General features: G+C 35.9%; 1 protein-coding gene across 3 annotated transcripts; it reads left to right on the top strand.

Moving 5' to 3' along the window:
- The first annotated feature begins 1,567 nt into the window (after positions 1–1,567).
- On the top strand, positions 1,568–20,650 carry arhgap4a (Rho GTPase activating protein 4a). 3 transcript variants are annotated; one of them, XM_060893416.1, is made up of 24 exons: positions 1,568–1,950; positions 3,439–3,528; positions 6,380–6,551; positions 7,000–7,162; positions 7,951–8,013; positions 8,535–8,663; positions 10,498–10,626; positions 11,020–11,247; positions 11,339–11,440; positions 11,546–11,725; positions 11,816–11,900; positions 12,013–12,040; positions 13,101–13,197; positions 13,297–13,357; positions 14,956–15,033; positions 15,114–15,242; positions 15,483–15,588; positions 15,712–15,936; positions 16,023–16,087; positions 17,715–17,883; positions 18,256–18,339; positions 18,755–18,877; positions 19,804–19,867; positions 19,960–20,650. In XM_060893416.1, exons 2-24 carry the CDS (start codon positions 3,465–3,467, stop codon positions 20,149–20,151), a joined length of 2,736 nt encoding a protein of 911 aa, XP_060749399.1. In that variant the 5' UTR covers positions 1,568–1,950; positions 3,439–3,464; the 3' UTR covers positions 20,152–20,650. The 3 variants fall into 3 exon arrangements, with proteins under 3 accessions (XP_060749399.1, XP_060749398.1, XP_060749400.1); XM_060893415.1 differs by having other exon boundaries at positions 1,569–1,950; positions 3,442–3,528; XM_060893417.1 differs by having other exon boundaries at positions 1,571–1,950; positions 3,442–3,528; positions 11,020–11,241.
- Positions 20,651–25,586: the final 4,936 nt, after the last annotated feature.

A 25,586-nucleotide genomic window follows, 5' to 3' on the forward strand; every position in this document is an offset into this window, starting at 1 on the left:
CCATATTTTCCCCTATTTCTTCTTTCAATCCTATCAAATTCCTATTCGAATTACGTCTGTGCGTATCATATAAGACCTGCATTTGATGGCTACGTTTGAAAAATACAGCCTTTTTTTCCTCTGTTGTCTATAGAGGAGCTCATGTTGATGACCATGTGTCATGGCGTGATAGGTTGTCTTTTTCACCTGACTGCTCTACAGATAATGCACTCTAACAGTACAGTATTAGTTTGATGTGTATGACGTTTCAGTCATAACTGACTGAACTACTTTCTCGCTGATTTCCTTTTTCGGCTCCTCACTTACAGGGGAAATGGTGCAGCCTATGTGCTACTTGTTTTGTTTGTGTGTGTACACAATGTAAAATACATTGAACAATAACAGGATTTCCTCAAATATTGAATTTCTGATCTAAGTCTTGATGTAGCTTCAGTAAGTAGAAATAAATACACGCCAATAACCATAAAGTAAATGGCATATGATTGGCTTCCATACACACATGGGATTTTTTGGGGATATTAGATATTAGATAGTATTCCAAAGCCATTCACTTTTTCTCATTGTTACATTACAGCCTTACTCCTCACCTGGAACTATTATTAGCTGCTTTTCAATGCAATGTTATCAAATACAAATAGCTTAAATGCGTTTTCACCATATGAGGCTACCAACCATATGTAGAGACAGGTGATTTTTGACCTTCTTTACTTTAGTTTTGTAGTTTAGATTGTAGAAACATCTAGACTCAGTTTCACACCTAATAACAAAGTACCATAATACTTAAGAATACTTATGTAAAGGTAATATTTTAGATTTTTATTTTTTTAATATTTGTTTATAATTTTACTTTTATAGACCATTTTGTTGATTTGGAGCATTTTGTCAGCTGATATTTCATATGACATATGTTTTCATCTCTACAGTGTCACTGAGGTTTTTTCCCTTTTATATATCCCTTTTTCTATTTAAAGTATTGCTGTTTAGAAAGTGCACCTATAAAGTGCACCAACATAGCAAAATTATCAAAACTTGGAGAAGCAAAGTGCTTCAATATGCGTATGAATTATATACTTTTTCCTTATAATCAATTTATAAACTGCTCCATTATAAAGGTATCTCTGTCACCTAGAAACCGTTGCGTGTGAAAGTCCCATCAGTTTACTATAGAGTTTATCTGGCAATAATAACTATATTGATTGTTTGTTATGAAGTCTTAGATTTTATCTGTATGCATTGCTTTGCTGTTTCAGGTTTGTGTTTGGCAAAATACATACTGGGTGGGATGCCAGGTGAGACATATTCACACATAAGGATTCATTCCTAGAAGCCAATCTACCTACTGGCATGATTTGGAAGAAAAAACAAAAAACTATCCTACAGACACAGGAAGCTCTGAGCTTTGAGTTACAGAATGTGCATACATTATATGTTAAAATATTCTTCCAAAAAATGGAAGGACAATTCATTTAATTTGTTTGCTGTTGCTTTAACCTTGTTGAATTGTTCAGAAAAAAAATTCCAGGTAATTTCCATTCTCATTCAGGCATTCACTTTTCCCTACAGCGCTGTCAATAACAAGTCATAGCATGCATCAGTAAAGCCAAGACAGATTAAAACCTGTCTACAGCAAAGGAGTAGGGGGTGCTAATGTTGCCAAAGTGTAGAGACTTTGTTGTGAAGAACATTCATGAGACAGCGAGTGTGTGTCAAAATGAGTGGGCAGCAACACGAGCAGAGGAGGAACTCAAAAACTGTTCTCTTTCTTCTCAGTGTGTGAGCGAGGTTTATGATAGGACACCAGTTCTGCTACTGCTGGTGTGTGTGTGAGATCTCGATTGTGTTTGTCACATAGTCTACAACGAGGATACAAATAAATGCCAGGGAAACAGCATATCTTGTTCAAAGGTTTCACTGGAGGCCAATGTAAGAGGTGGCGAGAATAAGTGCTGGGTAAGTCTTCTATAAAATATCTGTGGCACAAAGGGCAAAGGGAACAGTGTGTGTTGTCTCTATTGTACGATATTGGGATGGGTTACAGATTTTTGGTAGCTCTGGAAAGGTAGAATTAAATGCAATGGTTCAGCATGTTGTTGTTTCTTAATTAATAAAATGAATGAAATCATAAATGACATTTTAACCAGAAACAATTCATTAAAACACAGACCCTTTTCTTACAAGTAGTTAATGTTGAAATAGTATCAGTGCTTACAGAAGTAGAAATTCACCTGACTTTACAGTCAACGACCATCAGTATGTGGATTCATACTGTATATGAAATTTAACTGTATATTAAAGTTTGCTCATTTCATGTAATAAAAAAGAGGAAGTGATCATCTTTGATAGATTAAAGAAAGAAAAGGGGGCAGAAAGATAGACTGACAGAGAGAGAAAGAGAGAGAGAGAGAGAGAGAGAGAGAGAGAGAAAGGGAGAGAGGAGGGGTGACTCTTGGTGAGAGCATGTTACTAAAGTATGATTTGCTCATTTTTCTGTTGCTCCTAACACAGGAAGAGCACTTTCTTCCCTTTTTCTGATGCCTGGTGCATCATGTGGCACCTAAAATGCAAGTGAACTCTTTTGCAGTTTAACCAAAACATGCACGGTCACAGGAGTTCACTTTCTTTTCCTGTAATATTTTACTCTCAGTTTACTAACAGTTTCTTTTCTTGCCTTTTTTTTTTTTTTACACAATACTAGCTTTTCACTTTCACTCCCACTGTATATAAGTAAATAAGTAGTATGGCTAATATTTGACTAAGAATATATATATATATATACACATAGTCCATAGAATAAATAAAATAATTACTCTTTAATTTAATTGCTCTTTATAGCTTCATATATTACTGTTTAATACGTTCGATTGTAATATATAAACTGATATATAACCATCACTTTAAATTGTTATGACTAATTCCAGTGCTCCATTTATGTAGAATATGATGTATGAAATGTTTTCTTCCCCAAAATGGCTGTATACAGTGCACGTAGGTGCAGTGCTACCGGGAACAAATGTTGTTTTGTCTGTTGTTGAAAAAGTACATCACCTCCACAGTATTGCAAATACACCCCCACACATACACAAGCTCATTTCTACTTCGGCACCTGCTATATTTAGGTCCTCTGAACTGTAACAGGTTTTTTTTTTTTACAGTAAAGTGGTAAGGTCTGGGGCCTTTTGTTGCATACAGGGGGCTGCTTTGAATGAAAGCTCACGTGTTAAGTTGGCTCACATCTTCTGTGTGAACATATATACCTATGACAAGGCAGTATGTAACCGGAACAGTGCAAACCTATGTCTTATTGTCTATTAGATGGTTCTGCTGGCTGCTATTGGATAGAGTCTAGTAGGTACAACCATAATACAAGGCCATAGAAAATGGTCTCCTGTGATCAGTCAGACTAATTTCTGATTTAACTTCACCACTCTGTGTTCAAAGCAGAGTTTCATCTGGTCGGAGCTACGATGTCGTCCTACAATGTTAAATTGAGAAGAGTTGGAATCGCTGACTATGACACACAGATTAAAGGTAGGACAAAAATAAAATATCTCCTTTTTTTTTAAATTTCTTTCTTTTAAAACATATATCTCAGATATTAAGCAGACATATTAAAACAAATCCAGGACTTTATAGTAAAATACCTCTTTCATTCGCTCATTCTAAAGAAATCAATGTTTAAACCATTTTGTTTTCTTCTGAATTATTGCCACCTTAGGGAAATAATTATGGAGAATAAAAATGATTCAGATTTCTCATGAATTCAAAAGCTTCATTAAAAAAACATCTAAATTACCAAAAATATTTTTCAAACTTTACAAGAAAACTTTACAAGATTGTGTTAGTTTGTGTTAGTAGCTGTGATGTTTTGATGGTGGTTGTCCAAGGCTTGTAAAAAAAAAAAAAAAAAAAAAAAAATTATATTTATACAGAGAACTGGTTAATTAGTTGTATTACAGAACTAATAACTTTCTCTTAAAAACAAATATTGGTGATTGTAAAGAATATTTATTTAAAAAGAACCTTTTTTTACAATTAATATTTCAATGTATTCATGCCATTTTCTTTATAGTAGGATTCTTAATACTTAACTATTTTTGACAACTTTCATTTTAAAATAATAATGAAGACATTAACATAATAAAATAACAGAAATGGAATAATTCAGAAAATTAAGTCTTAAACGCATTCAATATATTTAAACAATATTTCAACAATATTTTGGATCAAGCTCCGAAAATCTGCATGCGCAAATCTAATTAAAAAAAATATATATATATATAAAGGAGCTTTATACGCTGATCTGAGATTCCTGTCCAAATGTCTCTAAAATTGTTAATAAGGCTCTGGGTTACTGTTCAGATGGTTCAAGGATTAAAGCCCCAGCATTACCAAGCTGCTACACTTGAGCCCTTGGCCTTTAATGTGCTCCAGTGTTGCTGTGTCATGGCTGACCATGTGCTCTGACCCCAACTTCCTATAAGCTGAGATATGTGAAGAAATATGTTGTAAGTTATACGTGACAAATTACAGGCTGCTGGTTTCTTCTATGTTTTAAGCACGCCAGTCGTTTATATTTGCATTTTCTTTTTTTTCAGAAGAAGTGCAATATTTAAATAAAAAAACACAAATGCTGTAATTTACTGTAAAATATTTTGTTTAAAAAAAAATCTGTAGGAAAACAAAAAAGTAGTAAACCCTTATATGTGTGCTCACTATATGTGCTATTTATTTTGGACATTCAGGTTTGCTCACCTTAATGAAGGGTGTCAATACTGTACTTCTGAACATGTTTGGGTGACGTTGGGGGGAAGTCATGGGTAATGGTTAGAGAGTCTGACTCGTAATCCTAAGGTGGTGGGTTCGAGTCTCGGGCCGGCCACGACTGAGGTGCCCTTGAGCAAGGCACCGACTCCCCCAACTGCTCCCCGGGCGCCGCAGCATAAACGGCTGCCCACTGCTCCGGGTGTGTGTTCACAGTGTGTGTGTTCACTGCTGTGTGTGTGCACTTTGGATGGGTTAAACGCAGAGAACAAATTCTGAGTATGGGTCACCATACTTAGCCATATGTCACGTCACGTCACTTATACATCATTATACGTCACGACGTGTTCAGAATCTGCCTTTTTCACATTGGAGATTAACCCTTAAGATTTGACACTTGACAATAAAAAAAGTGTACACTAGAAGCTAGAATTTTATAAACTAAACTAATTTACGCCATGCTAAGCTATTTTGCAGCCAAAAAAAAATGTGGAAGCTGTTTCTGAAAGCTGATGGATCTGATCTATATGCTTAGAGACATCCTTATTCAGCACTTTCATAATCTGTTAAACTGCACATAGCATTTTTGGCAGATATCTTGCAGTCTGAACTTCATACAGATTAGCAGTGTCAGTCTCTTCTGATATTAAGTGGCTATCAAGTGGCTACAGGTCACTAGCTCTTTGTAGACAATATCGTACGTTTCTGCTACATTACACTTGATTAGCCGTCTGTGTCACCTTGCCTTCAGATATAGCTAGTGGAAGTAAAAAAAGTCATTTAGCAGAGAGGAAGCACGTATGTTGTTGACTAATAAAATGAATTATGCCAGTAAGCACTAAGCGCAGTATAAAGAGTGCACAAGGAGAAGTAGGAGAAATATTGTTGCTTCAGACAGCAAATGCAGAGAAGAAAATTAAGAAGCCATTATTATATGTACACTTGTTTGATTCTTTATTTTATTTATGCAAACTGTATATTCCAGTGGCATTTCTATTGACTTACAGGTGAACGTCAGAGAACAGAGAATAGACCTAACCCAGCGACTGATCTGACACACACACAGACACACACACACACACACACACACACACACACACACACACATTTCTGCACATTTCTATCTTAGATGGTTGTAAAATACATTAGACCTCCTGCATTGTAACATCTTTTTCATTTTATACACTGTGCTGTATTTTACTGAAGAAAGTTGTTCTATTTGAACTCCATACGTTCGTTAAAAAATACAATAAAGCCACATGACTTGATTTGACTTGAAGCTACAACATGAACATGAAGTTGAATCTAGAAGCGAGAATAAAAACAGCTAAACTGTGACTAACTTTGTGAAGGTTATAAATTGCATAACATATTTTGGATGTGAAGCTGTGAGAAGTTGTGAAATGATATGACTGCATTCAGCACTGCATTGCATTCTATGTGTTTCTCATGTAATACTTCCAGCTTGCACAATCTGATGGTGTTTAGCGGCGGCTTGCAAAAAAGAAAGGTGCAAAAAATGAAGGCAGCTTACAGAGATAATCAGACACATAACAAATTTCTCTCTCTCTCTCTCTCTCTCTCTCTCTCTCTCTCTCTCTCTCTCTCACACACACAGAGGTTCGTAATCAGCTCTCCGAGCAACTCCGTGTGTTTGATAATCATTTGGAGCAGAAAACCCAGGTACTGCAGGATCTGAGTGATTATCTGCGCAGACGTGGTGAGATTGAGGGCGAGTATGCACGCTCCCTGGATAAACTGGCTGACAGATTTGCCTCAAAGACCAAAAAGTGAAGACCCAGAAAATTATTTCAGATTTATGTATACATATTTTTTAGTATCTACATTCATGTTTTTATCTTGTAAGAGAAAAGTGTATTGAAGTTTTCAGTATTTCATTTATGTTTAAATAAAGTACTTTATTGCTAATGACACTGGGACTAAAATACTCTTCTCTCTCTCTCTCTCTCTCTCTCTCTCTCTCTCTCTCTCTCTCTCTCTCTCTCTCTCTCTCTCTGTCTCTCTCTCTCTGTCTCTCTCTCTCTCTGTCTCTCTCTCTCTCTCTCTCTCTCTCTCTGTCTCTCTCTCTCTCTGTCTGTCTCTCTCTCTCTCTGTCTGTCTGTCTGTCTGTCTGTCTGTCTGTCTGTCTGTCTCTCTCTCTCTCTCTCTCTCTCTCTCTCTCTCTCTCTCTCTCTCTCTCTCTCTCTCTCTCTCTCTCTCTCTCTCTCTCTCTCTCAGGAAGGAGTCCAGCAGTGAGTCTGTGTTAAAGTGCTGGCAAGAGTTGTTGACTCAGACACGTCATGAGAGTAAAGACCACATCACACTGAGTGAGAGTTGTGGCACTGCTTTACCCCAGCAGTTGTCTCGCTGTCTGGAACTCGTTCAACGTTTGGCTAAGAAAGTACGCGGACATGCACACAACCACACACCCACCTATGCACTCTTACACAAACAACACTCACACGCGACCACAAACGCACACACACACACACACTCAAACACAACTGTCCATACATAACATCCATATATATATATATATATATATATATATATATATATATATATATATATATATATATATATATATATATAAAAAACATTAGCGTATATTATTTCATTTATAAACATTGCTCTATAAGTTGCTGCTCCTTAATATCTGCTGATAAGTACAGAAGGTCTATTATAATATTTGGTTTAATCTGTGAGGAATAAGCAGTACAGTAAAGCAGCCAGAATAATCTGTTTATTCAGGACATACATGTACTTTTTATCCATTTGTAGTCACTTCTAATGTTGTTGAACCACTGGCAGTGGAGACTCCTTCGATAAAGAGCAAATAATTGTTTCCTCACAGATTCTGCATTATATGGAGAAACCACCAGGTGTAATTTGCCTGAATTTAAAAAATTATTATAAATTAATGGCGTTGTTGTAGACTCAAGCTTGATAACCAACACAGTTTAGAAAGGGCTCCTAATAGGTTTATAAAACGGTTCTAGTCATGTAGGAATACAGATTAAGGTCAAGCTGAAGAACGTTTAAAGGTTTGAGATGAACTTTTTTTGCAGGGAATATTGTAAATGAAGTGTAAGATAAAATAAAAAAATCATTAACCTTCAATGTTTATTAACCTTCACTGCTGATAAACCGATGGCTAATTTGAGCTGTTCTGTTTTTACATTCTTTCAGAGTAAAGATATTAGCAGTCAGTTACAGGACGGGCTGCTGAAGGTCACAGCTGAGCTACAGACCGTGAGTGTGCTATATTTGGATTTTTATTCTTGGAAATGGCTGTTCAACACCTAGAGATTTTTGGAAACCGATGCAAATACTTCTTACTGACACTTCTTAAATCTTTGAATTAAACCGTCTTCTTAATACAAAATTTCACCCATTGAATGGGTTAATAACGTTAATGAAGACAATAACCCCAACCCCACAATTGTCAGACTGTATATTCACGATCACACCCTTCATTGTCACCCAGATGAGGATGAGGTTCCCTTTTGAGTCAGGATCCTCTCAAGGTTTCTTCCTAAGGGAGTTTTTTCTTGTCACAGTCTAATATTAATCTTTGTATTAAATTCATTTCTTGTATTATGTTTCTTATCTTCTGTAAAGCTGCTTTGAGATGATGTACATTGTTAAAAGTGCTATACAAATAAATGTAATTTGAATTCAATTGAAATATATTATTCAAATATTCACATACGTTGGGTGATATGAATGGTTCTGATAGTTTTAGAGTTAAATGAATTATCGTTCTGTAATAGACGCTGAAGACGTATTCGCTGTATCACAACGAGTATTTGTCGGCCGAGGGCAAACTAAAAGAAGCCACCAAACAGGAAGAGAAACAAAAACAGAGTGCAGCTAAGAAAATGGAACGACTCATGGAAAAAGTATGTATAATATTCCTTATCCATGACTGTATTTAAGTATTTCAAAGTAGTCGTGTTTTTTTCATTACTTACACTTCACTATAGAAAATGAGGACACTGAGAACACTTAAGAGATCGATCCTTTCCTTCATTTATTCGCTATTTATAATTTATACCACAATGCTGTCCAATTCTCAATTCTGATTGGTTAGATTTTGTTGATTAATTTTCCAGAGCAGTAGACAGAAAAGCTAAGATGCTACGTTTATATTAATGCACTTGTTCTGATATATTATTATTTGTACAGTAGGACATTTTTTTACGTGTGTATTTGATGATGTGGTGATGTTTTCGATAAGGAGATTTCAGGAAGGAGTCTCCAGTGTCAGTGCTTTGTCAAAGCTGTAACTGTTCTGAATTTTTTACTGACTTTATCGTGCTTTAAATGACAAACTTTCTTCTTATCTTAATAATTTAATGATGAAAAAGAGGTGAATAAGAGGCTGGTAATAAAACAAGAAATATCTTTATAGTTGTTATAATATTTATTATATGCAACATTTAATGTAACTATAGTTACTATAATGAAATCACTTTCTTCTCATTTAGTGTAATGCTCTGTAGAAATAAATATAAATACAGTATTTAGATGTATTCCTCATGCAGTAATCCTCCTGTATGCAATTATAGTCTTGCTTAATAAATATTTCTGATAGTTGGAAGTCTCAAGGTTAAAATGGCTGATCAGATCAGTCCTTTTGTCAGAAAGAACAAGGAAGGGAAGTTTAAAAATGATAAAGAAAACAGTAAATAAAAAATCAACAAAGTAGTGAACATCTTTATGCACTCCATTATTAAATAAATAAATAAATAGATAAATAAATAAATAAACCACAACCCAGGATCAGGCCAAACTGAAAGTTAGGGTTAAACAGGTTAGACAGGACCTTTTTCTTTTTTTTTTTACAATCCTGGGTTGTGGTTCTATATATACATGTATGTGTATATGTATGTTTTCAAATGACAAAAGGGTTAGGGTTGGGGTTAGAGAACTGTTTATAAAGAGATAATAATATATATGTATATATATGTATATATAAATAATGTAAAATTGATGTAAAAATCAAACATATGGACTTATTTGGTAAATCTGATTATAAATCTGTAGCATGGCTGAATATCTGAATATTGCTGTCCCCCAAAATTTTCCATCTGATTTGGCAAAATTGGAGAATATTTACACTCAGGAACGGAAGAAAATTATAATATTTAAAGCTCATAAAAACACATCAGAGACAGCTCATATCTCAAATCACTGCAGAAGGGCAAATCACACTGACACACTGAGTGGGTGAAATCTTATCAGGTAATACCTTTTTTAGATTTTTAAAAATTTTAAAACAATAAGAAATAATAAAAAAAAGTATTTTGAGAGTTATTGTTAGGGTTAAATACTTAATTTAAATTTATTTCTGTAGCAAATCACTTTAAAATGAGAATTTAAATTTGGGATACTTTTTTAAGGCAGCGTATAAGGATTTATGCATTACAGCAAGTTATAGCATTGTTAAAGCAACATTATTACAAATAGGAAATTACAACGCAATGTGCATAATAAAATTAAAATAGGGATTTTTTTTTTAAATTGTATGCTTCTTTCGTTTCAGTTTTTTTTTTCCTTTTTCATACATCTGTGTGATGTGAATGATATGGAGTATCTGTGCACTTAGAAGAGAATTTCTAAATGACGGTATACGGATGTGTGTGGTTAGAGTCTGGGGGTTAGCGTGGGTGATTTGTTTTGCACCTTAGTGCCCTTGTACACTGATTGTGAACCTTGTCTTTGTGTGTGCAGAGGCAGTGTAAAGTACAGGAGACACAGCAGAAATGCACCAAAGCACGCAATGACTATCTGTTCAACCTGGAAGCAGTAAACGCTTCCATGCACAAATATTACCTACAAGATCTCTCTGCCCTGATTGATGTGAGTGTCCTGTTTGGTTTGGATTAACATTTACTGCATGTAAGAGTTCAGAAATTAAAGATTTAAAGATTTAATTTTTACTTAAAACTGTCCAGTGATTAATCATTAGACTCATTTTACGAATTTTATTCACAATATATTTATGCTAATCGTCATTTTAACACACTTTTCATACTATTCCACTTTCCGGTCTACAAAAGTTCTGTTTTCAATCTTGTTCCTCAAGTTTCTTCCTCATGTCATGTCAGGAATTATTCCTTGCTATTGTCACCTCTGACTCGCTTATCCGGATTTCTATAAATCTTCTATTCTTTCTATTGTTATAGCTTACTGATGCTTAAATATGTTCCGTAAGCTTTAACTTCTCATATAATATTCTACACATTCCATTAGTTCAGCGATTTAGGTTTCCATCAGTCGGTGTGCCAAGTGCTGCAGTATTACCTGTCCAGCCGCTCACAGGCCCACCAGAACCTGGGTTCTGGATTGTATCAGTTGGGCAATGTAGTTTCTGGACTGGATCAGATCCAGGACAGAGACACACTGATACAGGCTCATGATGCGGCTTTCTGCATGCCACTTCGATTTCAGTACCAGCCTCATGAGGGAGACCAGGTACTGGTGTGTGTGTGTGTGTGTGTGTGTGTGTGTGTGTGTGTGTGTGTGTGTGTGTGTGCTAATATGAGCATTTATTGACTCTTGTTTTGCACAGGTGTGTGAGGTGAGCGCTGATTTTGACGTGAAGAGTGAGCTTGATACTCGATTCCACCAGCTTCAGACCAGACTCATCAAACTAACTGCAGAAAATGAAGAGGTTGTTTTATAAAACACAAACATGATACAGATCTGATTCTTGTATTCAGTCATATTCTATTTACCCTCTGAACACACAAATTTCCTGTTTGTGATTTCCTGACAGCTGAGTAAAATGCTGCAACAATCTCATGCTGTCCTGCTTGAGAGCATCAACGAGGATATCTTCAGGTCTGAGCACAGCACCAGCCAATTGTTAGAGAACATCAGTGAAGCTTCTGCCAGTAAGATCAATCAAGCAAGACGTCGAGCCAGTTTGCAAGAGACGGAAAACTCGTACTCTACGGTAAATCATTTTAGAAATTAAGCGCTGAATCTATAGCATTGGTTCATTGTTTTTTAAAACTTTCATATGTGTTTTTGTTCTGACTCACAGAAATTTAAGGAACATCTCATTAATGGTTCACTAAAATCAAAACTGCAGGCAAAGCACGACTTACTCAAAGTTGCAATACAAAAAGGTAAAATATCTTCATACATAATATTAGAAACCTACTTGACTTGACTTTCATTAATAAATATTTATATATATTATATTAAAAACTTTCTTTTTAAATGTCTGTCCATAACCAGCTGGAACGGTGGGTGAGCAGCATCACAGGTAAGGAAATAAGATCGTTCTCATTATTACTGGACTGAAACAATAACACAATGCAGTAGAAAAACAAAGATATCACTCCAAATAAAGGCTTGAAATTGCTTCCTGAAAAGTCACAGTGTAGGTGACCATTTTGTTTAAGTGGATTAAAAACTCTTAAGTTATTCATTTTTCATTTTTCTTTTTTTATCTTAACTGAATTCTTTTATTGAATTCATTTATTTAATGAATTGCATATCCGTGCAATTATCCAGTCAGCCACATCGAAGAAATTTATAGGAGAATTGCCATGCTGTTAGACAATGACAAGAAGACTACCGTAACTCAAATAATCACTCTTTACAACTGTGATGAGCAGAAATTCATAGCAGAAATCACAAAATTGATGTGGATGGGTTATGACAGCAGAAAATCACAACAGATTTCAATAACAGTAAGCAGTAAGCCAAGAACAGGAATCTGAAGCTTAATTGGTGTTATTTGTGTTACTGCACCATAGTCAAACAAATCTGTCTATTCTTACCTCTACCTGCACAACTGCCCCTCACTGGGTGTTTTTTTTTCTTCTTGCACCATTCTGTATAAACTTTTGAGACTAATTGTGTGTAAAACTCCCAGAAGATCATCAGCCTCTGAAATAATCAAACTATCCCATCTGACATATCTGACAAGAAAAACTTTACCCATAGTCATAGTCATTTTATTATTTATTTTTTTGCTATTCTGATGTGTAACGTATATAATATCAGAAGCTCTTGGCTAGTATCTGAATGATTTAATGCAATACATTGTGCTGCTGCCACATGACCGTCTGTCTGAATAGGTCAGAAAGTTTACACATGTTCCTATTAAAGTGTCCGGCGAGTATACATTTAATAAAAAAATAGAATAGCCATAGTAGTTTAATCTCTGTATGAGTGTATCACAGTGATCTGGACCTGCTATTGAGTCAGTGGGTATTTAGCCAGAAATTCTTGGTAAGACAGCAGCCTTTGTAAAATGTCATTGTATTTTTCACTCCTACGCAGTCTGTTGTTAATCGCAGTTACATTTCTCACATCAGAATGCGTTCCAGGAGGTCTGTCCGTCAGAGGAAGTATCAGCACTCCACTCAGATCAACCAGAAGCCTTTTTCTCGAGACATGCTCTCATACATCCAGGTATTCTGTCTCCCTGGCTATAGAATTGTTGGGCACATGTTTAGACATATAAATAGACCAAATAATACAGAGAAGTACGCTTTGGGTTGTTTTCTGTAGGCTTCTGGAGAACCAGTTCCTTTGGTGGTAGAGAGCTGCATCAGATTCATCAACCTTCATGGTAATTAATCTTTGATGAATATACAGTACTGTGGGAAAATGCTTTAAAGTGCTTTAAAATTCTGTAAAGCCTAGATGCCTTGAAAATGAAATCTGCATATACAAAACTATGAAAAATAGCAAACTGTTATGTTGCACCAAATTATATTTTCAAAAATTATGAATAGCTTTTAGGCTGTGAAGTTATTAGAAATAAAGGCTTTTTAAATTCCCACATTATGGTGCTACGGTATCATGTGACCTCCGGACTCACGTGATTGCATATTGTGAAAAGCCCAAAATTTACATATAAAGTGAATTAAGAATAATTAATTATTACATAACAAATGATTATTAAATTGGGGGCATGGAAGCATTTATTATTGCTACATATGCATTAAAGCACAGTGGAATTCTTTTCTTTGCATAACCCAACTGAGGAGGTTGGGGTCAGAGCGCAGGGGCAGCTACTGTATGATGCAGCTCCTCTGAAGCAGAGAGGGTTAAGGGCCTTGCTCAAGGGCCCAACAGTGGCAGCTTGGTATTGCTGGGGCTTAAACGCTGATCTTCTGATCAACAACCCAAGCCTTAATGACTTGAGCCACCGCTGCCCTCTATGCCACTGTTATTAAAACATAGTGGCATAGTGGTACAGGTGGGCTTGGTTAAAATAGCCTACATGTACATTGCTATACAGAGCATTTAACTGAAAATTTGATATGTTGGTTTACAGAATTCATTAGTAAGTAGCAGTAGCCTATAGTATTCTTGTGCCAGAATGCTAATATTAAATTTATGCAAATGTTTTATTCTAAGAATGGATCACACAAAACAGGAACTGCACACTAAAGTGAGAACCTAGTAGTTTCATAAACTTACTGTTCTTTATCGGTTGTGATGATACTGTAGTATTCAATAGTATGGGATAAAAGAATATACATTTTAATTAATAAAAGACTTCATAATACTTAAACCACTTGTTTGATGTTGCTAAAATGAAACACAATCTTGGTACGATCATTTAAGATCATTTTGGTTTTATGGCTGAATGGAGAACAGAGTGGTTTGCTTCAGAATGAATGAAGGCTGTGTGTCTATGTTGTAAAAAGGGTTCATAAGACAACAGACAGTGCTGATACATAGTGCTTGGTAATACTATATTGACGATGACAAAACCCAAGAGTGTTGACACAGAGAAGACTTGCTCAGAGTTTTGATAGTATACTTTACTGAGGATGAGAACCACGAGATGAGAGAATCTTGTGAAGGTAGATGGGGAAATAATCTCAGGGCTTCAAGTTTCCAAAATTCCCTGACTTACTGATGCAAAGGCGGTAGCTGTGGAACATAGTCAAAATGTCGTTTTTTTTTTTACAGCAGATCCTCTGAAAAGTTTAGTTTTGGTTGCTTTGAGATTTCTCCACATGACTACTAGTAGTTGTATACTACTATTGTATACTTATTTTTATTTCTTTATTCCTCGCTTTGTTCTGCTGCCCTAAAAAAACCTACACAATAAAGGATCCACAGAATATACTTGAACACAATATGATTAATCAGTGCCTACAAAAGTAACATGTTTTTCTTCTCTATGTGATTTTTTACCCTCTGTATGACAAGGCCTACACCATGAGGGCATCTTCCGAGTCCCTGGCTCTCAGCTGGAGGTCAATCGGCTCAGAGACTTATTCGAGAAAGGTACGAGTGTTCACTCCTTCAAACTGCTGTGGGCCATTAATAATGTAGCTTGGGGTAATTTTCAGTATCTTGGTATATAGGTGAAGACCCCCTAGATGAGGAAATTTGTGACTTGGACTCAGTAGCTGGTGTGCTGAAGCTCTATTTCAGAGGAATGGAAAACCCTCTCTTTCCTAAAGACAGATACGACCAACTGATGGAGTGTGGACGTAAGCAAATGTCTGTGTGTCTTACAAATGAGATCATTTTCAAGTCCAAAAATCGGTATTAAAAGGTATATTAAGAATTACGGAAGAACACATGTATAAAAGGATGCTGTAATAATTAAGCCAACTAACATATTTGAAACACTTTTAAAAACTATGGCTAGGTGACTGATTTTTGGACCCTATTTTATTTTAGTTGATTTGAATTTTATATAAATGTCAACTTTTTACTTTCATTTCTAGGAATAGAAGATGATTCAGAGAAAGTGGCACAGTTAAAGTCAGTTATTCTTTCATACCCTTCTCCACTAGTTGTGGTGATGCGTTACCTGTTTGCGTTTCTCCACCAGTGAGTAATGTATCACTAGCTGTCCTTTAAATACATAAATAGCTCGTCCAGAAATCTGAGTCTCTCTCTCTCTCTCTCTCTCTCTCTCTCTCTCTCTCTTTCTCTATGGATTTGTGTGTGTAGTGTTTCCCAGTACAGCGATGAAAACATGATGCAGCCCTACAACCTGGCTGTGTGTTTCGGACCCAGTCTTATCAGAGGGCCTGGAGATGCCGATCCTGTTACTCTCCAGGAAATCAATGCTCTTGTCAAAACAATCATAATCCAGCATGAAAGCATCTTCCCTTGCCAGGACGTAATAGAGGGACCTGTATATGAGACGTGTATGACGCTAGAGCCAGATGATATGTGAGAACCGAACGTAGACGCAGACATAAACACAACTATATGTACAAACACTTAATAATAATAATAAATTGTGTGTGTGTTTGCAGTGAAGCTACTACAGAGGAGTCAGAGGTGGAACCAGATGTGTCTCCAAACAAAGAAGTAAATGAGGGTAAGCTTTTTTTTCTGCACAGTTTTTTGGACTAAATCTTTTTTGCATATAATCAATGCAAAGTCACATCATTTGTATGTAATCATTTGCATCATTTTCACAAGGGCGGTTGATGTTCGCACTTGATGTTGTAATAAATCAAAGTGGTCTCAGTCTGCTTCACATTTTGGTTTATACAGTAAGTAAAAAAACTTGCCGGTTTCTACGCATACAGTAAATCGATCTAGTTTTCTGTCACTGAATGTAACAGATTGTAACAAATGGATCCAAGGGATTTCCCTGGGATCATGTGGCCTAACTTTAAAGTCTTCAGTTTTAGGAAAATCTATGACAGATGAGAGGCTGAAATATATGAAATTGAATGAAACTGGAGCATAGAAGCCTTTATTATCACCACATATACATTACAGCACAGTGGAATTCTTTTTCCTTCACATAACCCAACTGAGAAGGTTGGGGTTGGAGCACAGGGTCAGCCATGATACAGCATCCCAGGAGGAGAGAGGGTTAAGGGTCTTGATTACATGCCCAACAGGGGCAGCTTGGCAGTGCTGGGACTTGAACCCCAACCTTACTGTACAATCAACAACCCAGAACCTTAACCACTTGAGCCACCACTGCCCCATATATGTTATATAAAAATAACCACTTTTGAGTCTGCTTGTAAGCTGACCACCAGAAGCACTGTGTACCTTTGCAGCTAGTTCACTTTCCACTTGTACAGAACTGTGATTCAATTAAGGTTCAAGAACAACATGCGATTATATACAAAATGGCACTTTGTTACTATTGGAGAAACTTAATGCCATGCGAACTTTATCATATTTAAGTATGTAGAGAATATGGTCAAACTTCTTGCTTAGGTACCATGTGAACCAAACTGGGGCATATAAGTTGCTATAAATTGATACTGACGATACTAAAGACATTGGTCAATTGGTCAAAAAAATCTATCATATCATATAGTACAGCACAGAAGTTGTAATGCAGTAACATTAGGAAAATAATAATGGCTGAGCGATTTGTACTGTAACAGCAATATCTTATCCAACAGCAGTTTGTTAATTATTTATCAATAAATAATGAAACATCATTTATTTTAGCCATGTGAAGTGACCTTTGATGTGGTGGAATGTCCATGGAACAAGTTAGTTCCTGTTATCAGTTACTATAAACATTCTCACACCAACATCATTTTTTTCTCACACTTGATGTTAATATTGCGAAAAAGGAAGCTCAGTATGTGCTCAAGAAACTGACAAGTGTCATGTCATGTCAAATCGGCTCAGAAAAATTCAGCGCGTTTTGTGTATTTGTGACACATTAGTAATACGAGTCATTGTGAATCCCTGTGTATGCAATTAACATAGTGTCAGAGTTTTATAAAAGTTATAGAAATTTATTCAACATCTTCTGACCAATCAGAATCAAGCATTCAACAACACTGTGATATAAATCTATTTAATCATACTGCTATTGTTTCATTTGTTTTTAACTATTTTTAAAGTGCATTCATGTAAAATCAACCAAAAATATAACCTTTTTATATGTGTAACATTTCTTAATAGTGAAATCTGAATTTTAGACCTGATTGTATAAAACCGTTTCTAACTTGAATTCTAACCAGAGCTGCAAGGAGTTGCCTTGTTCGACTACACGGCCCGTTCCCCGGCTGAACTGTCCTTCCAAAAGGGTGGACGTCTCCGTCTTTACATCAGAGTCTCTTCTGATTGGTGGAAAGGAGAAATAGATGGTTCTAAGGGGCTTATCCCAAATAAATACATTAGTGTACCAAGGTGAGTGATTCACACAGGAGATTATGTTTAGATTATCCTTTAACCTGGTACCAGCCTAGTAGTCACAGTATGTGTTATAGTGCTATAGTCTTAAATACAAGTTGCCACTAATTGGCTGATACATGGATAATTATCAGATTTTGCAAGCGTGATGAAACATTTTCATTATATTACACCAGTACATTTATGACATTGACTTTACAGCACTGGTAAACAAACACAATAAAAAGAAAAAAAAAGAATTAAAAATCATGTAATGAGGAGGAAAATTCTGAGGAGCAAAAAATTGTTAAAAATGAAGGTTTGTATCCTAATTGTAATGTATCATCACATTAATCTGTCTCCTTGCATTCACATTTTTTTATCCTGTAGTATGGAGGGAGGGCAGGAGCACAAAGAAAGACACAACACTGGAGGCCAGACAGAGGAGCAGTCAGCCGGCTCGACACAAACACGGTACACCTCAAAGGTTCAAAGACCGCAGGGTTTCCAATACAACTAAAAACACAATCTGATCATTGTGGCTTCTGGATAATTCTAAAGTCAAAATAATTGTGCTTTCTTTATCTGTAACTTTTTACTGTAACGATGTATAATCCCACTATCTGATATCACCCACAAGAACAGAGGTTCCCTTTTGAGTCTGATTTCCTTTCATAATTTCTTCCTCATAACCTCTTCCTCTTCCTCATGACATCTCATAGATTCTTTTTCCTCTCTGTCATGTCTGACTCACTTATAAGTTAAAAGTGCGTGTTATTTCTTTTATTTCTTTTTTTGCCGACACAATCCAATGTGTTGAAAATCAAGAATGAACGAAGGTTTGAAATGCGACTTTATTTGATGCACCTTCTTGATGTATATTTCCCAGAAACAAAGTGTTCAGTGACAAGCCGGGGCTCAGTTCCAGCCAAGCTCTTGCGGGGAAGCTTTCCTTACAATTACCCAAAGCACAACCATCAAGCACTTCTCCAAGGGCTTTGCGAAAACCTGAGTATGCAACCAACACACTTTACAATGTGTTATCTTCAGAGATTAAATTAGTGAGGGAAAGAGTTTGACACAAAAAAAAACTGACTTGAGAACAAGTACTAAAGTATTTACTGTAAGAATAATCCGATTAAACAAAAATTAGTTGTGTCAAGAGGACGTATGTAACACAACGAATATGAAAATGTTCTTGAATGCTGAAGTAAACACCACCTTCATTATTACAGTATATAAAAAAAGCTATTGTTAGCTGGCTAGCTAATTTAGACAAATGCTTTTAGCTTCATTAACTTGCTAGGTTTGTTAGCTAGCTAGCCAGCTCATTTTACTTCCTACATATTTCAGTTAGCTATCTAGCAAAGATGCCCCATACACATTATCCTAAAATTTACCTTTAGTCTGTAGTAAAGCTTAAATATATTTTACTACAGGACTACAATGTGACATCTCAGTAGCATTAATACTGTCAAAGCTCAAAAATATCTACAAAGATAGTCTAGCTCAGTCAGCTAGCTGATGCCTTACTTATAGACATTTTCACAGGTGATACCTCTACACATTCTTGCATAATGTGCACATCATAATCTTTATGTTAAAAAGAAATTGGGGAAAGGAACGATCATGTCTCTCTCCTGGCTCAGATATTGCAGACATTGCCCAAGCATTTGGTGATTAATGTGTAGATTTTCTTGAATTGGGTCACAAAATTGAATGTTTTAAAATGTGGACATACTATAGAGGATTTTCTTACCATCTGCTTGATTTTATTTTACTCTGTGAGAGTGTTGAAAAATGTACTTAAAGTCACGTGGTTTGTTTATACTCAGAGAATTGTTTACTGTAATGAATTAGAGTGCATATACAGTAGTTCATTACTTTTGACCAGTGGCTATAAAAAAACACTTGTCTGCTATTCTGTCCCTTTATTAGCCCCTTTATGAGAAGGACTACAGCGGACAGTGAAAGAGAGGAAGTCAAAATCCTGGTGGACAAGGTTTGGAAACATCTTTCTATATCTGTCCATTTGTTGATTCACAGCCAATTTTCTACTTGAAGGATTACAGTGACAGTAATGTGCTCTTGCAGGAGGTCTGTCATCAGATGAACTGTGTCTTTAAGGAGATGCTTGTTCGCCAGCAACAGGATCAACTCTCGTCATCTTCTGCCCAACCCTCAACGCTCTCCTATTCCTCTGTGTCCCCACAAATCTTTAACAAGAAAGCAATGACACCACAGAGAGGTAAAAGCAATTCTAAACCAGGTGAACCGATGAACTGAGAAGTGAGGGGAATTAATCCTGACACACACTGAGACTTACAAAATGTACTAAACTCAAAAAAGAGAACTTCAACGTGTGTTCCTGTAAAAACATGGTAATCTATCGTTTTTATTAGTTCCTCATAATATTTATTTATTAATTCTTTGACGGTTTTTCAGGCTTGTCTATGATCATATTACACGACTATAGCACTGCTGTAACTTCTTTATTTATGATTGTCTTCAGCCACCTAATTCGGTTCAATCAGTTATAGTGGTAATTTATATTCTTTGGCTATTTATTCTCCAAAATGTGCATAACATTCTTCAGAATGGGATAAAAGATTATAATATATAAACCTGTGAGCATAATCTTCCATTGTAAAGTGTCGTAAAATCCCCCACAGCCTATTTATACCTACCATATACTTAAATGTGAAGGTTTAAGCAAAACACTTGATCCAAAAATTATTTACACTGTATTTTGTGAGGTAATACAAATACACGCTATTAGATAAAAAAAAAAAAAAATATATATATATATATATATATATATATATATATATATATATATATATATATATATACACGTATATATATATATATATATATATATATATATATATATATATATATATATATATATATATATATATATTTATCTAATAGCGTTATTGCATATTGTAACTGCATAATATTGTTGCAGAAGAAAATGGTTTAGGAAATTGGTGTAAATTGGTGTAGTTAATGCTATTAAATGCTAGTCACAAAATGGAAAAAAGAGAAAGAAATAACAAAGCTTCACTAATGTTCAGTTTGAAATGTACTGTATTTTTGATATGAAATATTAGACCACATATGAAAACACATAGATAGACACAGAGATAATTCTGTGGTGTTTTTATTTTGGATAAAAAATGTAAAAAGTTGCACACTGATATTTTTCCTTTGGTGGAGGATTTATTTAATGGCCACACGGCTCCCTGAATGTTTACTTAATTTTCTTTGTTTTACTTAGACATACAAAAGGATTCTTTGCCGAACTGTGTTTTTATCATCCACGCTTTGTCATTAAATGTGTGATTGCATATTCAGCCTGGATGATGCTTCTATTATCATGTGTCTGTGATTTTTTTGTTTTGTTTTGTTCGTTATAAGATGAAGGTGAGTTTATCAAATAATAAGCTGTAGTATTTTTTGGAATTTGGTCACAAGCCCCTTTCTTTGTAAATTCTAAATCTATTACTATTAAATAAAAAAAAATAAATAAATAGAAATAGAATCTCTAATAAAACATCTCTGAGATTCAGTACAAGCCACATGAGCAGTTTAGTGAACAGGCTCGAGACTGTTTGCTGTCTTCACCTGAAGACAGTTTTGGAGAAAGGCTTGTTTTTTCGTGAATTTAAATGACAGAACAGGCGGGGCTTCATCTTCTCTATACCCAGTTGAGACGGGAGAGAATGGTTCAGAGAGTGGTAAGCTGGGCTTGGCATCGGACTCCTCCACGGCCTCAGCTATAGCATGTTCCTCCCCGATGTTCTGCACATCCCTTAAAATAGGCTGTGCTCTGGCACCATGAGAACGCGTCTCCCAATCGGCCTCCTCATCATCAGCGTCCCCAGTTAGGAGCAAAACATTTACCTCAGTCAAACCTTGTAATACTACATGCTTAATTTCTTCTTTACGAGCTTGCCTGACAATAGAGATATAATATGCCGCAATTGCAAATAAGTCATCCTTATTGCACATGTTTAGCTGTTCTATGGTGGGATCTTTAATAAATGACTGTAAATCAAACAAAGCCATGTTTCAATTATTAATTCCCACACACCACGCACTAAAAGCACAACACTAATGCCAATACCCCTAGCGGTAAAGCGCAAACCTACAAGTTAGCCTTTTTTTTGCCATAAATGCCATAAACCAACAATACAATGAGATATATTCTTTAAAGTACAAATACACAGCAACTAAAATAAAAGAAATAACAATGCCAGAGGACAAGAGCAAAATTATAACAAACAAAAGGAAAAGGGTGCTACCCTATACATCATATCTACTTACAATATTATAAGCTCGAATTGCCTTTTTGCTTCGACAATTACCCAAAACAGAACAATAAAGTTTGAAATCATTTATAAAGCAAAAAAAAAATTGGTTTGGAGTCAGACCACTTCATTTTATGGATGTGAACTTTTCCCATTAATAATAACAATTGTATGAAATATGCCTTCTCTTTTTCAATCCCATGATCATTAAAGTGTATCGTTATATCGAGTCCACTCAACTGCAATTCAATGTTCAATTTTTTTCTTAATTAAATTCTCCATCTCAATCCAAAATATTTTTGTATGTAGGCAATGGAAAAACAAATGAAAAATAGTTTCCTTTTCACCTTTACAGAAATTACAGGAGTAATCAATATCTAATTTAAAACGTTCCATACATGTTTTACGGTGTAGGGTATATTCTATGCATTATTTTAAAAGAGACTTCTTTTACTTTATTATTAACGTAGAATTTATCCACCGTTCGCCAAGCTTTACGCCAATTCACATCCCCAAACACAGAAGACCAGAAAAAACGAGCTGGAGGATAAACAATATTATTAAGTATATTTCTAATATAGTTATTTGAGACTCTATTTTGTAAAATATTCGTATAACCAATAAATATTGTACCCTTGATATCTGTAAAATTTAGATCTTCCCCCTGTAATGCATTCCTCAGAAGTATCAATACTTTTTGGGGAATTGCATCCATTACAACAGCAAATTCTTTAGGTCTAACTGGTATTTTAAATTTATTCAAAAATTCTCTATATGTCAATAAATTTCCATCATTATTTAAAAGCTGACTAACTAATATAATATTGTTTTCAACCCAGTATTCAAAAAAAAAAGAGATTTATTTTTATATAGGATGTCTTTGTTGTTCCAAATATAATATCTCCTAGGTGAAAAGTTATGCTTATAGGCCAGTGTCCATGCCATGAGAGCTTGATTATGAAATTTTGCAAGCTTAACCGGTATTTTTTCGATTGAATAATTACACTTTAATAAAAATGAGAGGTCACCCAATTGCTTAAATACATAGATGGGAAAGGAGTTCCAAATAATGTCTTTATCTTTTAAATATTGAATAAGCCAATTTATTTTAAATACTTTGTTCAAAGCATCATAACTCAACACTTCTAAACCACCATGATCTTTGGAATTGCATAAAATTTCTTTTCTCAGATAATGAGGCTTGTTTTTCCATATAAAATCAAAAAGCATTTTATCTAATTGTTTGGTAACTTTAGGGGGAATGTCTAATGATAATGACACATATACTGATCTGGAGATTCCTTCGGCTTTTGACAAAAGCACCCGCCCCTCAATTGACAAATCCCTTTGTAACCACTTCTTATTCGTTTGGTTAATAATTGGATTTACAAGTTAGCCTATAGGCTCCCCACAACTACGTTGATGACGCCAACACACACCCCCATTTGTTACATGGGGCCCCGATTTGTTACGATCCCAAATGGTGTTTAGGGGTATGGTTGGGAAGGTAACAATATGAAATGATTATAAAGTTAGATTTCTGATGTATATGTGGCAATCAACGACAAGGACAACAAATAGTGGGCAAAACCTGTCTCTATTATCATACAAGTGGTGGTGACAAAGGTGATAATATTTACGATATCTAAAGAAACAAGATAACAAGACACAAAGGGGAAAAGAGACACGAGCGGTGCCAAAACAAAGGAATAAGCAAAACAACTTGACCTTAACCCTCTAACCTTAACTACAAAGGAAAGTACTCACTCACTCCTTTTCTACCGTTTATCCAAACTACCTCGGGTCACGGGGAGCCTGTGCCTATCTCAGGTGTCATCGGGCATCAAGGCAGGATACACCCTGGACGGAGTGCCAACCCATCACAGGGCGCACACACACACTCTCATTCACTCATGCAATCACACACTACGGACAATTTTCCAGAGATGCCAATCAACCTACCATGCATGTCTTTGGACCGGGGGAGGAAACCGGAGTACCCGGAGGAAACCCCCAAGGCACGGGGAGAACATGCAAACTCCACACACACAAGGCGGAGGCGGGAATCGAACCCCCAACCCTGGAGGTGTGAGGCGAACGTGCTAACCACTAAGCCACCGTGCCCCCCAAAGGAAAGTAATAAAACAAATCTTTGATGACGCCCTAACTAACCTATACTTCCTATCCAAACAAAAGGTACAGAGGGTGGCACGCACTCCTACGTGTTGCACAATATACGTCATGTGAAGTACTCCAGTTTTCCCCAATATAAACAAAGTCACATACACAAAGCGAATAAACACAAGCATCCGGATGCAGAATGAGTGACTGACAAGTCACATACACAAAGTGACTAAGAGGTCATATACACAAAGTGACAAAGAAGTCACACACGAAAAAATCCCTGATGTCTCTTGCGCTAGCGACCGTGTATAGACCACCAGGGCCCTACACCGATTTTCTTAGAGAATTCACAGATTTTCTTTCTGACCTATTGATTAACTTCGATAAAGCATTAATTGTAGGAGATTTTAACATTCATGTTGACGACACAAATGATGCGCTAGGACTCACATTCATGGACTTACTAAACTCACTTGGGCTTAAACAAAACGTCACTAGAGCAATTCACCGTCGTAATCATACACTAGATTTAATAATATCACACAGAATAGATGTCACTGATATAGATATCATTCCTCAAAGTGATGATATCACAGACCATTATCTCATAATGTACACACTACCTGAAGAACAGGCTAACTGCGTTTCACCACATTATCGTCTCGGTAGAACTATTATTCCGACCACTAAAGACAGATTCACAAATAACCTGCCTGATCTGTCTGGACTTCTTGCTGCACCCTTAAACACAGACGATCTAGATGAAATTACTAACAGCATAGGCGCTATATTCACTAGCACACTAGACACTGTTGCCCCAATCAGATTACAGAAGGTTAGAGATAAAACGCTTGCACCGTGGTATAATAGTCATACTCACACCCTCAAGAGAGAGACCCGTAACCTCGAGCGAAAGTGGAGAAAAATTAAATTAGAGGTTTTTAGAATTGCATATAAGGAAAGTATGTCCAGCTATAGACAGGCTCTAAAAGCAGCCAGGGCTGAGCACCTGAGCAAACTCATAGAAAATAACCAGAACAATCCCAGGTTTTTATTTAGCACAGTGGCTAGACTAACAAAAAAAACAAAAACCTGAACACACAATTCCATCACAGTTCACAGTTCACAGATTCTTCACTGATAAAATCGAAAGTATCAGGAATAAAATAGGTGACACTCAACATATGAGAGCAACTAGCATCCCGGTCTCACCTAAGGTTCTAAACACACAACTACATTGCTTTACAGGTACAGGTCAGGAAGAGTTAGTTAAACTTATTA

This window comes from Tachysurus vachellii, chromosome 19 (genome assembly GCF_030014155.1).
Source record: "Tachysurus vachellii isolate PV-2020 chromosome 19, HZAU_Pvac_v1, whole genome shotgun sequence".
NCBI classification, from domain to species: Eukaryota; Metazoa; Chordata; class Actinopteri; order Siluriformes; family Bagridae; genus Tachysurus; species Tachysurus vachellii.

Coding starts and splice junctions, on each gene's coding strand:
- arhgap4a (XM_060893416.1), top strand. CDS start 3,465: ATGTCGTCCTACAATGTTAAATTGAGAAGAGTTGGAATCGCTGACTAT. Junction 11,726..11,815: donor CGGAAAACTCGTACTCTACG/GTAAATCATTTT, acceptor TCTGACTCACAG/AAATTTAAGGAACATCTCAT. Junction 18,340..18,754: donor GCCGGCTCGACACAAACACG/GTACACCTCAAA, acceptor TATATTTCCCAG/AAACAAAGTGTTCAGTGACA.